Source organism: Nicotiana tabacum, chromosome 7 (assembly GCF_000715075.1).
Source record: "Nicotiana tabacum cultivar K326 chromosome 7, ASM71507v2, whole genome shotgun sequence".
NCBI classification, from domain to species: Eukaryota; Viridiplantae; Streptophyta; class Magnoliopsida; order Solanales; family Solanaceae; genus Nicotiana; species Nicotiana tabacum.
The window spans coordinates 89,282,323-89,298,453 of record NC_134086.1 but is presented as its reverse complement, the minus strand read 5'-3'; the positions used below and the strand labels follow the sequence as shown (position 1 = coordinate 89,298,453).

Here is a 16,131-nt window from a genome sequence, read left to right as displayed (position 1 = left end):
TGCTAGGTCTTTTTTTCTCCTGCTATTTTTTTTCTTTATTTATTTGATTGTTAACCGACTTTACATTTTTTCGTTATTCTACTTTCGGCAGATGTATTAACTTTTGTCTGTGTTCCTAAAATACTACTAATATTCTGGAGAAAAGAAGAGACATTGCAATATAATTTTCTTCTTGTTACTTTGTTAGCATAAGAAATTAAAAGAAAAAATATAGTAAGAGATCTTGAAGATCCAATTCATTTTCTGCGTGAAAGACAATCTCAAATATTTTGCAATGCGTATTGCATAACTGTTTTTGTATTATTATTCGCCTTATAACAATTTATGCATCTTTATTCCTCTTATAATAATTTTTATATTATTATTTATTTAATAATATTTGTTTATTTTATATGACTCTGTTTTCTCCTTTTTACTCGGCTTTAAAAAGAATGACAGAATTTCAGTTATGAAAATAACTTGACTTTAAACTTCATATTTTATCGTTAATGACATATGTTATAGCAACAAAAACATTATGCCGTCTGTAAGATTATAAGTTTCAATGGTTTTTATTACTTTGTTAACTTTCATATGTAATCAAACACAAATGAAAAAAAAAAAAAGCAATACACTTTAAGAGGTTGTTTGTTTGGGAACAAGTTAATACTAGGGGTTATAATAAGAGGATTAAATAATAACAAAATTATTTATTAGATATATTATCCTTTCTAGATTTTTAATTCATTCAATTAGAAAGAGAATATAATATGAAATATGTATTTGACGTGGAAGTAGTAATAGGAAAGAAAGAAGTGTGGTTGGCGATGAGCATCAGACGATAGAATGATTTGTCTCAAATAAAATACAGTGGATCCCGAGCCTTACGTTTCTTCTGCCACCTCACAAACTCACATTGGCTTTTGTTGGTTTAAGACTGTGTAAGCTTCCCCAGTTCCAATCATTTGGTTTTCACTCATCAGCATTTCCAAACCATGGGACAGATTCTTGAAAAACTCCAAGGTAATTTCTGCTCTACTTCTAATTTAATTGTGCATATTGAACAGTTGTAGCAATTGATATTAATTATCACCCTTATTGGAATTCAATTTCTTTGTTTTTTGTTAATACATAGTATATCATAATGAATTCCATCATATCTTTTTCTCTCTTGTAGGGATACATGTGGTGTGATCCTGTATTTCTTACACGCCTTATAGATATGTGTAAAAAATCTTAACTGTAACAAATATCAAACTTTGAATTCAGTGGTGAGAATACAATGGTTGAACCTATCAGTTTAAATCCTAAATCCTCCTTTGTATATAAAGGGTACAGACTTGCAGATTGATCTTGGTGGTCTTGGAAGAGTACTGATCACGCCCAATTATGCCTTATAAAAAGGACTCTGCGGACGTTGCAAATATAACCTGAGTATTCTGCCCAGAGTCGAATCCACAGAGAGTTAACCTATCAATCACTATCTTTAGACCCACTAAACTCTTGAGAGCCAATTTCCCCAAACGTTTGAATCGCAGTTGATGGTGTCTTTAATAACTAAAATTGCAAGTAAATAAACAGTTGTAAACTAAGGATGCTAAGGTTGTAAACAATAATGAGAAAACGCTAAGGTAATGACTTCCCCTATTGATGGAATCCCTTCTGTTTATGCTTCATACAAATTGACCAACACCTCTCTATCAACCATGAACGCTCATCTTACCGTAAATCTCTCCCGAGTAATCACAGTAATATACTCAATGCACTCTCCCGAGATACACTAGCTAGCTCTAATTAACACGATTCACTTTAGATTGCACTCAAGGCTTCGTTATCCCTAATCCCGCCTTTAAACCCGCAGTTATAGATCCCTCTTATACTTTGGGAGTGGTGTTGTTCAACAATAACCTAAATATGCACTCTCTCCCGAGTTATGCACACTAAATAGGCACAGCTAATTGAGGATCCTGTCAATTAACTACAACATACACAAAGTTGAACAAATAAAGATTGAGACTAGCAATTTGTATTCACATAAACAAGAAGTTCATCCCCCAATAGGTTCCATCAAAACCTTAGACAAAGGATTTAGCTACTCATAACTATGGGTAAACAAACTAAAACAATATTCATCATAAAACTTGCAAGAAAAATAAAGAAAAGAAGAAAGATGTTTTGGGTGATCTCTCACAATTGTTCTTCTTGCCAAAAATACTCTCTAAAACAATACATGCCTCTCTTGGGCGGAGTCTAGTGTTTAAAATATGGTTTTGGGCTAAAAATCTCGTGTTTTGCACTTTAGTCCCTGAAGTTCTCCTCCTCCGCCGCGGTTCTGCCGCGGTCACGGTCAAACCGCGGCCAAACATGCTCTCTGATTCTCACTTTGTCTGCAACCCTCTTCTACCGCGGTTCTGCCGCGGTCGCGATGGAACCGCGACAATCCTCTTTCGGTTCTGACTTGAGCTGTTTCGCGTGGTTTACTTGACGGAATTTTACGACCGACCTCTTTTTCTTCATATTTGATCCCAAAAGTACTTCATAGCCTTCTCTGGTCATATATAACCTGCAAAGCATGAAAAATACTAATAAGAGCATTTTGTTATCACTTTTATCATCCATACTATACAAGGCAGTGGTTATTTAGGGCCTAATTATAGTTAAATTCACCTATTATCAACACCACACACTTAAACCTTTGCTCGTCCTCGAGCAAGTTAAACCACACTTCTAGGCCTAATCGTTCGATGCATTACCCAATTTTTTTATGCCACACCCGCCATTATGAAGGAACAACCTAAGCAGTGCAACAGTCACGCCTCAGATGAAGACTCTAACATCATGACACACTCATGCTCACTCTAGTTACTCTAACAGAGGTGAAAACTCACTTTTTCTTCCTGAGTCACATGCCCTCACATCATAATTCTGAGAGAAGTTCAACAACAACAACAACAACAACCCAGTATAATCCCACTTAGTGGGGTCTGGGGAGGGTAGTGTGTATGCAGACCTTACCCCTACCCTAGGGTAGAGAGACTGTTTCCAAATAGACCCCCGGCATCCTTCCCTCCAAGAACTTCCCACCTTGCTCTTGGGGAGACTCGAACTCACAACCTCTCGGTTGGAAGTGGGGGTTGCTTACCATCAGAGCAACCCCTCTTGTCTAATTCTGAGAGAAGTTCCACACACATAAAATTCAAGCAACAAGGAACCAAAGATAGGCAGAATTCACTCACTCTCAGCAAAGAACATTCACATGCCACACAGACACACCATAAGCTTGCCCCTAGTGTAGTACTCTACTAATCGAACTATTCAGTCAAAGATCAAGAGGTCTTTATTTGGTTGTAATGTAGGCTAAGGGACGGGTAGGATATATTTGGATATAGTGACTAGCCTCCCTAAGCACTTTTAATACACACTTCCTTTTATTTCAATTTCCATGCTCAGTCCACTCGTTCTTCCACATTTTAGTTCATAGGTGACCCCCACTTTTCTTTAGGTGCAACTTTTTTTTTTTTTACAAATCTATTGCACCATTCAAGTATTTCTTTCCTGATTCCCCTTTTTCCTACTTCTTTACCACCCCACACTTTGACTTTTGTATGTTCTTTAGTAATTCAAGTGCTTCTAGGAGGTACAGGTTCAAACAGTCAAACTATTCAAACACAGGGATATAGGTCATTATAGGGTTATCAAAGAACAGGCTTCAGGCTCAAAGGGGTTAACTATGGCAATATATACAGGTGGATTCACAAATATACAGGCTACACAAAGAAATGCCTCAATCATCTCTAAAACCAAACAGCTTCTATTTCGCTTTGCAAACACACAGGGCAAGTTCTAGGTATCACATGCAAGCACAGAATACAAGTAATAGCTCACACACACTTGGCATGTAACTCATTCTGAATTAGTTTATCAACATACTCATACGAGCGTTCGAGCAAGACAGGATGTGCAAAATTAAGGCATAGATTTACGAGTCTACAAACGAGCCTAGACGTCGCACCCTCATGTTCGTTTTTGTTATTCTCAGGTGTGTACATCAAGGGTTGCATTCTAGCCTTCACCCATTTTGGTCCTAAAACTACAAACGAAAAAATCTACCTAACCCGGTTCAAGAAAAGCCCTTGGAAAAGAACCGTGGTCAAAAGAAAAACTAAGGGAAAATTACTACACTACCTAAAAAAGAAAAAAGAAAATAAAATAAAGAAACTATATGGACTACTTCCCTTAAGAGTACTGTCCAAGTGGTCCGTCCTCACGAAGAGTCCTCTACATTTTTATTTTTTTTTAAATCCGACTTTGACCCTCAAGAGACCTGTCGACAAGTGTCCGTCGTTGGGCCAAGTCAGTTACTTCTAATGTGAGTACAGTCAATTATACACAACAACACCAATCAAATACTACAACATACACCATGTCTATATACACTACAATACATTACCCGAGCAAGTCTCCCACCCCACCCTTAAAAATTATGGCATGTCCCCATGTCATATCAAAAATAATGAGCAGAAGGGTAAGAAGACTTCCCTGAGCCTCAATCAGAGTCGGAGACGGTGCTGGGGTCCACATGGCAAGCTCTCCCCAAAGCACGGAACCAGGACATAAACCGGCTCTTAGACCTGGCCTGCCGCTGAGACATGGCATCCATACGTGTGTGTAGGCCCTCCACCGAGGTGCGAAGATCCCCGACCTCTTCCTCCATAGTACGCAACATAGGTTGGGTGGACTGTGATCTGGATAAGCCTGCCCCAGCATGGGGGCGCCGAGAGGGTCCGACACTGTCATAGGATCTCCTGGATGGTGCCATGGGAACCGGGTCATCATCCTCATCATCGATCTGAATGGTGGTGTTTGCACTCCTGCCCACTCTGATGCCCGAAGCTCTGAAAGCTGCTTTAGGAGGCAACTCTACATCAGTAGGATGGGTGGGGACATTCTTCAGCAGGCACAATGTAGTCACCAGGGAGGGGAAGTAGAATCCATTTGACCTCAGCGGGGACCGTATGATCATTTCATCACCAATAAGTCTTGCCGCATCAAAATTTTTCTTTGTGACGAAGCACCACGTCAAAAGGGCTCTTTGGAAGTTCACGTCAGTCGTGTTGCCTGAGGGCAAGAACCGGCTGCAAATGACAGTGAGACAACACTTAGCCAAATGGGTGAATGAATTGGAGTTCAGGGTGATATGGTCACGTATCCAGATTGGTTGCCCCCTGTGCAGAGTGCATCAGTCATAATATCCCAAGTGACTCCTGGTGCGTCCTGGTAATAGTCGACGTCACCAGTAAACCGGGGCAGCCGCAACACCTGTTGAATAGTTTCAACTGAGGCATCTACCCATTTGCCCCGCACAGTCACCTCCCGCAACGTATGTGATGGGCAGTTCGCGTAGAACTCTCTTACAAGCATCCTGTTCACCGTTTCAGGTTCATCAAATATGAACTCCATTTCCCTCCGCCGGATTTCCTCATACATCTCCTCCTTTTCTGCACGGAGGGCTGCCCTATCAATCAGAATCTCAGGGATGAAGCTCTTTGAGGCCTTGGCATGAAAGTCGTCCTCTGCCAATTCTGATTCGAACCTTGAGGCATCATATGTAGGCTGTTGGGACGTGCCTGCCGATCTCTTTTGCTTCTTACGAGCCATATGACCTGCAAAGAATACAAGAGAACCATCAAAGATATCCTACATGGGCCAGCCGGATGGTTACTCAGACTTCACCACCCGATGGCACCAAATAATAACCCCCATTTATTCCATTCATACATTATGCCAAACCCCCAACTAGTGAGGTGTTCCAGGTTACAACCTCCACAATGGCCCCACAACTTTCTTACAAATCCTGGCATACAACACCCCACACTTACTCCCTCAAGTGATTCACGTTAAATAACACCACCATTCACCAAATACAACACCACCACAACCTAGGATAGGCGCAAAATGCCTCAAAATAGCACCACAAGCCCCAAATTTTCGGCCAAAAAGGGCCCTCCACCAAACTACACCGCAAAAATTATTTCTAGGCCTCCAAATCATCTAAAAAACCCCCGCAATCGAAGTATAAGAAAGATCCAACCATTTTAGCACCAAACAAATCCACAAGAAGCAAATACAACAATAAAAATAGAGAAGAAGCAAAAATTGAAAGAAAATCTACACTATTCCTACCTAGGGTTTAACTAAACTGGTTTAGACTAGATTACACTAATTAGAAGAGGAAATAGAATCAAAAAGAAGAGAACACTTACTTGATGAAGGTTGGAAAGGGTGGGTGGTGGTGAGAGGAGGTGTGGAGAAGATAACAATGGCTGTTTTTGGGAGTGAGGGAGGGATTTGAGAGAGAAAGAGAAGAGAGGATTTGGGTTTTATTTTTTTTTTGGGGGGGGGGGGGGGTCGTTTTGTTTCTGAATAGGGTGGGGGAATAATTGTTTTGGGGTGGGTGAAGGATTAGGTGAATTAGAAAAAGGGGGTGAATTAAAAAAAAAATTCTGCATACCTGGGCCCGACGGGGTCTGCCGCGGTTCTGCCGCGGTCGCAGTTGAACCGCGGTAGACGAAGTTCAGAGAGGGGTTCCTACCGCGGTTTGACCGCGGTAGCGGTGGAACCGCGGTCTGGGCAGTTGTCTGATTTTTTTTTTTATATATATAATGTGTTACACTTACAACAATTTCGTGGGTTGCCTCCCACGCAGTGCCTGATTTAACGTCGCGGCACGACGTAGGATGTGCGCATTTAAGGCTCGCTCGACCTCTGTGGGTCAGTCAGGTGCAGCTCAGACACTTCCTTTTTCTCGCTCATGCCCACATATGGCTTCAATCTCTGACCATTGACTCTGAATGTACGAGAGTCATTCTCTGTGGCAATCTCAACAGCTCCTGAAGGGAAAACTTCAACTACTCGAAATGGTCCAGACCATCGTGACTTAAGTTTACCTGGGAACAGATGTAGTCTTGAGTTGTATAGCAATACCATGTCCCTGGGTTTGAAATTTCTCTCAACAATGTTCTGGTCGTGCAGCCTCTTCATTCTCTCCTTGTACAATTTTGTGCTCTCAAAAGCAAGATATCTGAACTCCTCGAGCTCATGCAATTCAGTGACTCTTGACGTGCCCGCAGCTTCCATGTCTAAGTTCAGCTGTTTCAATGCCCACCACGCTTTATGTTCAAGTTCCACTGGCAGGTGGCAGGCCTTCCCAAACACCAACTTGTATGGTGACATACCAATTGGAGTTTTAAGGCAGTTCTGTAAGCCCGGAGTGCATCATCTAGCTTCCTCGCCCAATCAGTTCTTGTGGCGTTCACAGTTTTGTTTAACACACTCTTGATTTCTCTGTTAGACACTTCAACTTGTCCACTAGTTTGCGGGTGGTAAGGTGTAGCCACCTTGTGGCACACATCGTACTTAGCAAGCAACTTTTCACAGGCCCTGTTGCAGAAATGAGTGCCTCCATCACTGATAATTGCTCGTGGTGTCCCAAAGCGGGTGAATATGTTCTTCTTTAGAAATCCCACCACCACTTTTGCATCATTGGTGGGTAACGCCGCAGCTTCCACCCATTTGGACACATAGTCTACAGCAACAATAATGTACTTATTGCCATAGGAGCTGACGAAGGGACCCATGAAGTCAATCCCCCAGACGTCAAACACTTCCACCTCTTGAATTGGGTTCATGGGCATCTCGTGGCGTCGGGAAATGTTCCCGGTCCGCTGACATTCATTGCATCCCTTCACCCATAGGTGCATATCTTTAAACACTGTCAGCCAGAAGAATCCAGCCTCTAGCACCTTTGTCGCTGTCCTAACCCCTCCAAAGTGTCCACCATACGCCGATGCGTGACAAGCCTGCAAAACAGAAAATTGCTCTATCTCGGGGACGCATCTCCGGATCATATTATCAAGGCATATTCTAAACAGATAAGGTTCATCCCAGTAATACTGGCGGCTTTCACGAAAAAATCTTTTCCTTTGGACCGATGAAAGGTCGTGAGGAACTATACCACTGGCCAGGTAATTAGCAAAGTCTGCATACCATGGCGCTTCCTGATGAGTGGTGGCGAGCAGATGCTCGTCTGGAAAAGTTTCCAGTATTTCCTCAACCTCAACTACATTTCTAGCTCCCTCAAGTCGTGATAGATGATCAGCGACTTGATTCTCAGTGCCCTTACGGTCACGAATCTCAAGATCGAACTCTTGCAATAGCAACACCCAACGAATCAGGCCTGGCTTAGATTCTTTCTTTTCTATTAAGTACCTGAGAGTTGCATGGTCAGTATATACAATTACCTTGGACCCTATCAGGTAGGATCGGAACTTGTCAAACGCGAACACTACAGCCAACATCTCCTTTTCAGTCACAGTGTAGTTCAACTGGGCTCCACTCAGCGTTCTACTAGCATAGTAGATTGGGTGCATCAGTTTGTCTTTCCGCTGGCCCAACACTGCTCCCACTGCATAGTCACTGGCATCACACATTAGTTCGAACAGTTTCTCCCAGTTGGGGGCAACAATGATGGGTGTTGTGACCAGTCTCTTTTTCAACTCCTCAAATGCTACCCTGCAATCATCAGAAAACAAAAACGGGTGATCTTTTTCTAACAACTTACAGAGGGGGTTGGCGATTTTGGAGAAGTCTTTTATGAACCTCCGGTAAAAACCGGCATGTCCAAGGAAGCTTCTGATGGTTTTGACTGAAGTTGGTGGAGGCAGCTTTGCTATTACATCAACTTTCGCGTGATCCACCTCTATTCCCTTGCTTGACACCCGGTGCCCCAAGACTATGCCTTCTTGTACCATGCAATGACACTTCTCCCAGTTCAGAACCAAGTTAGTCTCGATGCACCGTTTCAGCACACGCGTCAGATTTATCAGGCACTCATCAAATGAATTCGCCACCACTGAGAAGTCATCCATGAACACCTCCATTATGTCCTCAACCATGTCAGTAAATATGGCCATCATGCACCGTTGGAATGTGGCAGGTGCGTTGCATAGGCCAAAGGGCATCCGTCTAAAGGCATAAATGTCATACGGGCATGTGAAGGAGGTCTTCTCTCTGTCCTCCGGTGCAATGGAGATCTGATTGTACCCTGAGTACCCGTCCAGAAAACAGAAGTGTGACCTCCCTGCCAATCTGTCCAACATCTGATCAATGAAGGGAAGTGGGAAGTGGTCTTTCCGGGTGGCTAGATTCAACTTTCGATAGTCCATACAAATTCTCCAGCCTGTGACGGTTCTTGTTGAGATCAATTCATTGTTGTCATTTGTCACAACCGTCATGCCACCCTTTTTAGGAACACATTGCACTGGGCTCACCCAGCTGCTGTCAGAGATTGGGAAAATAATTCCCGCATCCAACCACTTTATCACCTCCTTCTTCACCACTTCCTTCATATTGGGGTTCAGCCTCCTCTGATGTTCCCTGGAAGGTTTGTGCCCCTCTTCCAGCAGAATCTTGTGCATGCAGTAGGCGGGGCTGATCCCCTAATGTCTGCCATGGTCCACCCTATGGCAGTTTTGCACTCCTTTAGTACCTGTAAAAGTTTTTGAACCTGCACATCTAACAAACTAGATGAGATAATAACAGGTAATGTGGAGTCAGGTCTCAGAAATACATACCTGAGGTGGGCTGGCAATGGCTTTAACTCCAGCTTTGGTGGTTCTTCAATGGATGGCTTAGCTGGAGGAGTTTCTCTCTTTTCTAAGTGCAAGGGCTCAAACTCTAGATTTCTCTCCCAGAACCCTCTACCTTCCAATGCCAACACTCATTCCACCAAATCCTCACCATTCACTTCATCTAAGTTCATCAAACATGCAGCAAGGGGGTCCTCAATTGTCAACACCTCATCATCAGACTCTACAATTACATCCACGGCATCAATAAGAGAGCAATTGGCGAACTCGCTTGGTCGCCTCATAGACTTCTGCACATTGAACGTTATTTCCTCATCATTGAGTCTCATTTTGAGCTCCCCAGTCTCACAGTCAATCAGAGCTCTCCCCGTGGCCAAGAATGGTCTTCCTAAGATTATAGGAATCTCTTCATCCATTTTGCAATCCAGGATCACAAAATCTGCAGGGAACACAAATTTCCCCACCTGAATAAGCACATCATCAAGGATACCGAATGGACGCTTCACAGTTCTGTCGGTCGGCTGCAACAACATGGAGGTGGGTCTAGCTCTCCCAATGCCCAACCTCTTATAGATAGCCAGGGGCATAAGATTAATGCTGGCCCCTAAATCACAGAGCGCCTTAGCAAAGGCGAAATTTCCAATAGTGCATGGAATTGTAAAGCTACCTCGATCAGACAGCTTTTCAGCAATAGGTCTCGTCACCACTGCACTACAGGTCTGAGTAAGTGTAACCGTAGCCAAGTCTTGAAAATCAAATTTCTGGGACATCAAGTCCTTCATCATTTTTGCGTACCCAGGCATCTCCTTTAAAGCTTCAATCAGTGGAATAATTACCTGGATTTGTTTGAGCATTTCAAAGAACTTTTTATACTGCTTCTCCTTTTTATGCTTGGCCAGCCTCTGTGGAAAGGGTGCAGGAGGTCTCTTCTTCCCAATCACTTGGGACTTCTCTTTATCAGATTCTATTTCAACTACTGGCTCTTCAACTGGCTCAGCTACTTTCTCGGTCTCCTGCTGAATGTTCTTTTCTTCCTGAGCAGGCTGGACTGTCACTTCTGTCAGTATCGTAGACTCTTCCAGCTCAATGGGCACTAGAATGAATGTCTCAGCCTGTATATTTTCTCGAGCTCTCTCTTGTTCTACATCTAGATCCCTGTCATTACGGAGACTCACCGCCATCAGCTGCTTTGGGCCCTGATCTTTTGGATTAATCTGGGTGTCTGCAGGTAATGTCCCCTGAGGACGATTGTTCAGAGACATTGAAATTTGGCCCAATTGCACTTCAATATTTTTGATTGTTGCGTCATGTGCATCTACTCTTTCATTTATTTTTGCATTGGACTCAATAACCTGCTGCATCATTGCTTCAAGTCTCGTGAACCCATCTTCTTGCCTTCCACCATGCTGTTGCTGAGGTGGGGGATACCCTTGCTGCTGATTGTTGTACCCCTGTGGCCTTGGATAAGGTGCCATATTGTTGGGAGGTCTCATACCTCCCATGTTTCCAGCGTTGTACTGTGGCTGAGGTGGTCTGTATGGCTACTGAGTTTGCTGACCCCAGTTCTGATTGCCCTGTCTCTGGCCTCCATAGTTTGACACATAGTTCATGTCTTCAGGGTGCTGATGATGATGATCATGTTCTGCATTCCAAGGATTACCAACTGGCTGACTAATGCAAGATGTGCACAAGCCCCCATTGGTAGTATCTACAATGTGCACTTGCTGTTTCTGCCCTGATTCCTCCACCTTTTTGGTGAGTATGCTCATCTGTGTCAAAAGGGTCGCCACATTTTCAGCCATGGAATTTGATGGGTCAAAAGGCACTGAGTGTACCACTGAAGTGATAGGTGCATTCCTCGTCGTCCACCCCGAATTCTGAGCCATTTTGTCAAGCAGACTCTGACCTTCTCTCCAAGTTTTGCTCAAAAATGCCCCACCAGCTGAGGCATCTATAATGTTCTTCATGCTATCTGACAGTCCTATGTAAAACCGTTGTCCCAACATCTGATCTGGAATACCATGGTGTGGACATATAACCAACATTCCTTTAAACCGGCTCCATGTCTCATGCAGTGTCTCCATTGGTTTTTGTTTAAAGCTCACGATCTCATCAATTTGTTGAGCTGTTTTGTTGGGCGGGTGGAACTTGATGTGAAATTGCTTGACTAACTCATCCCAAGTTTCTATAGAGTTTATGGGGAGTGAGTTTAGCCAGACCTGAGCAGCTCCTGTCACCGAGAATGGAAATAATAACAGCCTGATTGCTTCCGAAGTTACGTTGGGTTGCCTTTGAGTTTTTGCAAATCGACAGGAAGTTCTTCAAGTGCTGCTGAGGATCTTCGGCTGGTGTCCCAGAAAATAGTCCCTTGTTTTGCAGCAAGTGCAGCATGTTGTTCGTGATCTGGAACGATTCAGCTTGTATCGCGGGCACAACAATAGTAGTGGCCAGATTGTCAGCTGTGGGTTGTGCCCAGTCATATAGTGCAGCCTCAGGCACAGGAGGTGCCATATCTCTGATGTTTCCGTTGACGTTGTCTACGTCACCCATGTCAATTTCGAGTTTGTGTGTTTGATGAGGTTGTTGAAGTCTTTTGTTGGCACGATTCAATATCCGGAATGTTTTCTCGGGGTCTGAGAGTCCTTCAAGTAATTCTCCAGTCCTCGTAGAGTTTCTAGGCATACACCTATGCAACCACGTCAACAACCGTCAAAATTTTCAATCAAAACTTGGTGTAGAGAAAACTGACTACACTAAGAATTTTTGTATTTCTATCAATGGTAATTGATAATTCCGTTAACTCCCCGGCAACGGCGCCAAAATTTGATCACGCCCAACTATGCCTTATAAAAAGGGCCCTGCGGACGTTGCAAATATAACTTGAGTATTCTGCCCAGAGTCGAATCCACAGAGAGTTAACCTATCAATCACTATCTTTAGACCCACTAAACTCTTAAGAGCCAATTTCCCCAAACGTTTGAATCGCAGTTGATGGTGTCTTTAATAACTAAAATTGCAAGTAAATAAACAGCTGTAAACTAAGGATGCTAAGGTTGTAAACAATAATGAGAAAACGTTAAGGTAATGACTTCCCCTATTGATGGAATCCCTTCTGTTTATGCTTCATACAAATTGACCAACACCTCTCTATCAACCATGAACGCTCATCTTACCGTAAATCTCTCCCGAGTAATCACAGTAATATACTCAATGCACTCTCCCGAGATACACTAGCTAGCTCTAATTAACACGGTTCACTTTAGATTGCACTCAAGGCTTCGTTATCCCTAATCCCGCCTTTAAACCCGCAGTTATAGATCCCTCTTATACTTTGGGAGTGGTGTTGTTCAACAATAACCTAAATATGCACTCTCTCCCGAGTTATGCACACTAAATAGGCACAGCTAATTGAGGATCCTGTCAATTAACTACAACATACACAAAGTTGAACAAATAAAGATTGAGACTAGCAATTTGTATTCACATAAACAAGAAGTTCATCCCCCAATAGGTTCCATCAAAACCTTAGACAAAGGATTTAGCTACTCATAACTATGGGTAAACAAACTAAAACAATATTCATCATAAAACTTGCAAGAAAAATAAAGAAAAGAAGAAAGATGTTTTGGGTGATCTCTCACAATTGTTCTTCTTGCCAAAAATACTCTCTAAAACAATACATGCCTCTCTTGGGCGGAGTCTAGTGTTTAAAATAGGGTTTTGGGCTAAAAATACCGTGTTTTGCACTTTAGTCCCTGAAGTTCTCCGCCGCGGTTCTGCCGCGGTCGCGGTCAAACCGCGACCAAACATGCTCTCTGATTCTCACTTTGTCTGCAGCCCTCTTCTACCGCGGTTCTGCCGCGGTCGCGGTGGAACCGCGGCAATCCTCTTTCGGTTCTGACTTGAGCTGTTTCGCGTGGTTTACTTGACGGAATTTTACGATCGGCCTCTTTTTCTCCATATTTGATCCCAAAAGTACTCCATAGCCTTCTCTGGTCATATATAACCTGCAAAGCATGAAAAACACTAATAAGAGCATTTTGTTATCACTTTTTATCATCCAAACTATACAAGACAGTGGTTATTTAGGGCCTAATTATAGTTAAATTCACCTATTATCAAGTACTTAATTATTTAGTTCTAGCAATTTCTGACCTGGCAAAATGTCATACAACAATTTTTTCCTGATTTTCATGATAGACATGAGTATTGGGACTTCTCTATTTCTTCTGTGCTGGAGTTTATACTGATAAATTATCTTGTCCGATTAGTATTACTATTTAACAAAGCTTTGCATCTTTACTGATTTTGAATGAATAAAAATTACTAGCAACAAACAATTTGAGTTGATTTCTTAAATCAAACAGACAATTGCAGTTATTGGGATGATTCAATTGTTGAAAGGCAAATTTCAACCGAAGTATCCTTTGTGGTTACAAGTTTTAGCTCTCACAATTTAGACAGTAAATCAATTTTCACTTATGAAGGATGTACAATTATTGGGAAAAGTGACTATTGAAAAGAGAGTTTATTTTATGGATATGTTCTAGTAATTCTCGTAATTTTTATGTTTGACTCTTCTAATACTGGAAATCTTAAGAAAAACTACATTAGAACTTTAGAAGCAAAGTTGGGTTCATGTCCTGCTTCATTGTGCTACCTTTATATTTTGTGGTCTGTTAAGATCCGCGTATACAATACCTTCCTCAAACCTCACTACGGGGATATACTGGATATGATGTTGTTGTAGTTATTGTTGTTTAGTTTGTAGTGGTATACTATTTACGAGCTACATATTGTGAGGTTGTGTAATTTCATCCTTATCAATTCTCTTCAACAATTACAACACCAACTATGACTCAGCCCCAAACAAGTTGGGGTCGGCCGTATGAATCTTCACTTCTACATTTAAGCTCAACTCATGTCATCTTTATCGGTTCTCTCCAACAATTATTGCACATTTTTAATTACTGTAACCTCGTTGCTCTTCTTTTGTGGCTGTCAAAAGTAAATACTTGGCTGTTACGAACATCACAGACATTGATTTTCTACAGTTTCTGTGTATACATTGTCTACATCTTACGCTAGCTAATTTACTTTTTTTTACCTGGCATTTCATTGAGTCTACGACTTACTGAGGGTTGATATTAGAACAATTATAGCTTGCCTAACCTATAATATATCACTTTCTAATAACCTGTAGTACCAGGGGATGTACCATTTTGGGGTATTTTGAGGCTTTTCAGGTTCCAGTCCACAGACAGTTAACTTTAACAAAGATAAATGTGAATTTTATTCTAATTTTGGTTGTTTCTAACTGTTGCAGGCAAGCAATGGAGAGAGAAACAGATGCGAAAGATTACAGACAAGGTGTTTTATCGTTTCAAAAATGAAACAGGAAGAGCTAATCTGAAGTTTGAAGATCTTTATATTGCTGTTCTACTTGTCTACAAGTAAGTTTTTTTCAGCCTAATCCTTTCAGTAACTTGTAGAGAACATTAATACCCTTTTATTTTGTGTTTATTACTTGAGAAGGTTTACATCTAATCACTTGTGATCTTGCAGTGATATAAACAAGCTTTTGCCTGGTCCTCACTTTGATCCTCCTCCTAAAGAAGAAGTTAGAGCCTTGATGCAGGTATGCTGCATTTTAACTGATTGGTCACTTGAACCATTTTGTACATGATATAATTTAGGCAGAGTTAATTGTCCACACATTGTTAGATTGAAAACTAGAGTTTCATCTTTTCTATAGTAATAACTATCAGTTCTAATGATGCATCTTATGTTCCTTCTCTGAGAATTAGTGGTTTCTTAGCCTTATGAAACTTAATCTTGGGTAATATATCGACATGAATTTAGAAATAAACTTTATTAGTTTACTGGCCCTTTTCCTTCATACTGAACAATGGGTGTTTCTTTTTCACTTTGACTTTTAGAGTTATCGTAATCTAGGGGATTGTTTCATTGCTATCACAGTATTATTTGATCTTCTTTTTTATTTTTCTCGTTGTTATAGGAGTGTGACATGAATCTTGACGGGGAACTAGATCATGAAGAATTCGTCAAGTTTATTAAAAAATTAACAAAGGATACATTCATCACTGTCAGTCAGGGACTGATTATTACATTGGCAGTAGCACCAACAGTTGCTCTTGTAACAAAGAGGACAACAGAAGGAGTTCCTGGTGTTGGGAAGGTGGTGCAGAAGATCCCAAATGCTGTTTACGCTTCCCTTGTGACCCTTACGATTGTCATGTTCCAGAAAGCAGTTGAAGCTAGGGAATACTGAAATTTGTTTTCTTACAGAAACAAGTTTCTACTTAATGTGTATAATTAAGATAACAGTCATCTGCTACAAAGTTGATTTTGAGTATCTCATTGTTGCACACAACAAATTCCATAAGTCTCTTGTGAATTCCGATGATATATATATATATATCCTGGCATTAGTCTAATATGTCAATTCATGTTTTGGTTGGGCAGCTCACAACTTTTACATTTT

General features: G+C 41.6%; 1 protein-coding gene across 1 annotated transcript; it reads left to right on the top strand.

Annotated features, from left to right (window-relative positions):
• Nucleotides 1-758: 758 nt before the first annotated feature.
• Nucleotides 759-16,090, top strand: LOC107768353 (uncharacterized). Its single transcript, XM_075257370.1, has 4 exons — nt 759-1,002; nt 14,953-15,079; nt 15,192-15,264; nt 15,646-16,090. The coding sequence occupies exons 1-4, from the start codon at nt 975-977 to the stop codon at nt 15,916-15,918; spliced, it is 501 nt and encodes a 166-aa protein (XP_075113471.1). The 5' UTR covers nt 759-974; the 3' UTR covers nt 15,919-16,090.
• The last annotated feature ends 41 nt before the right edge of the window (nt 16,091-16,131 follow it).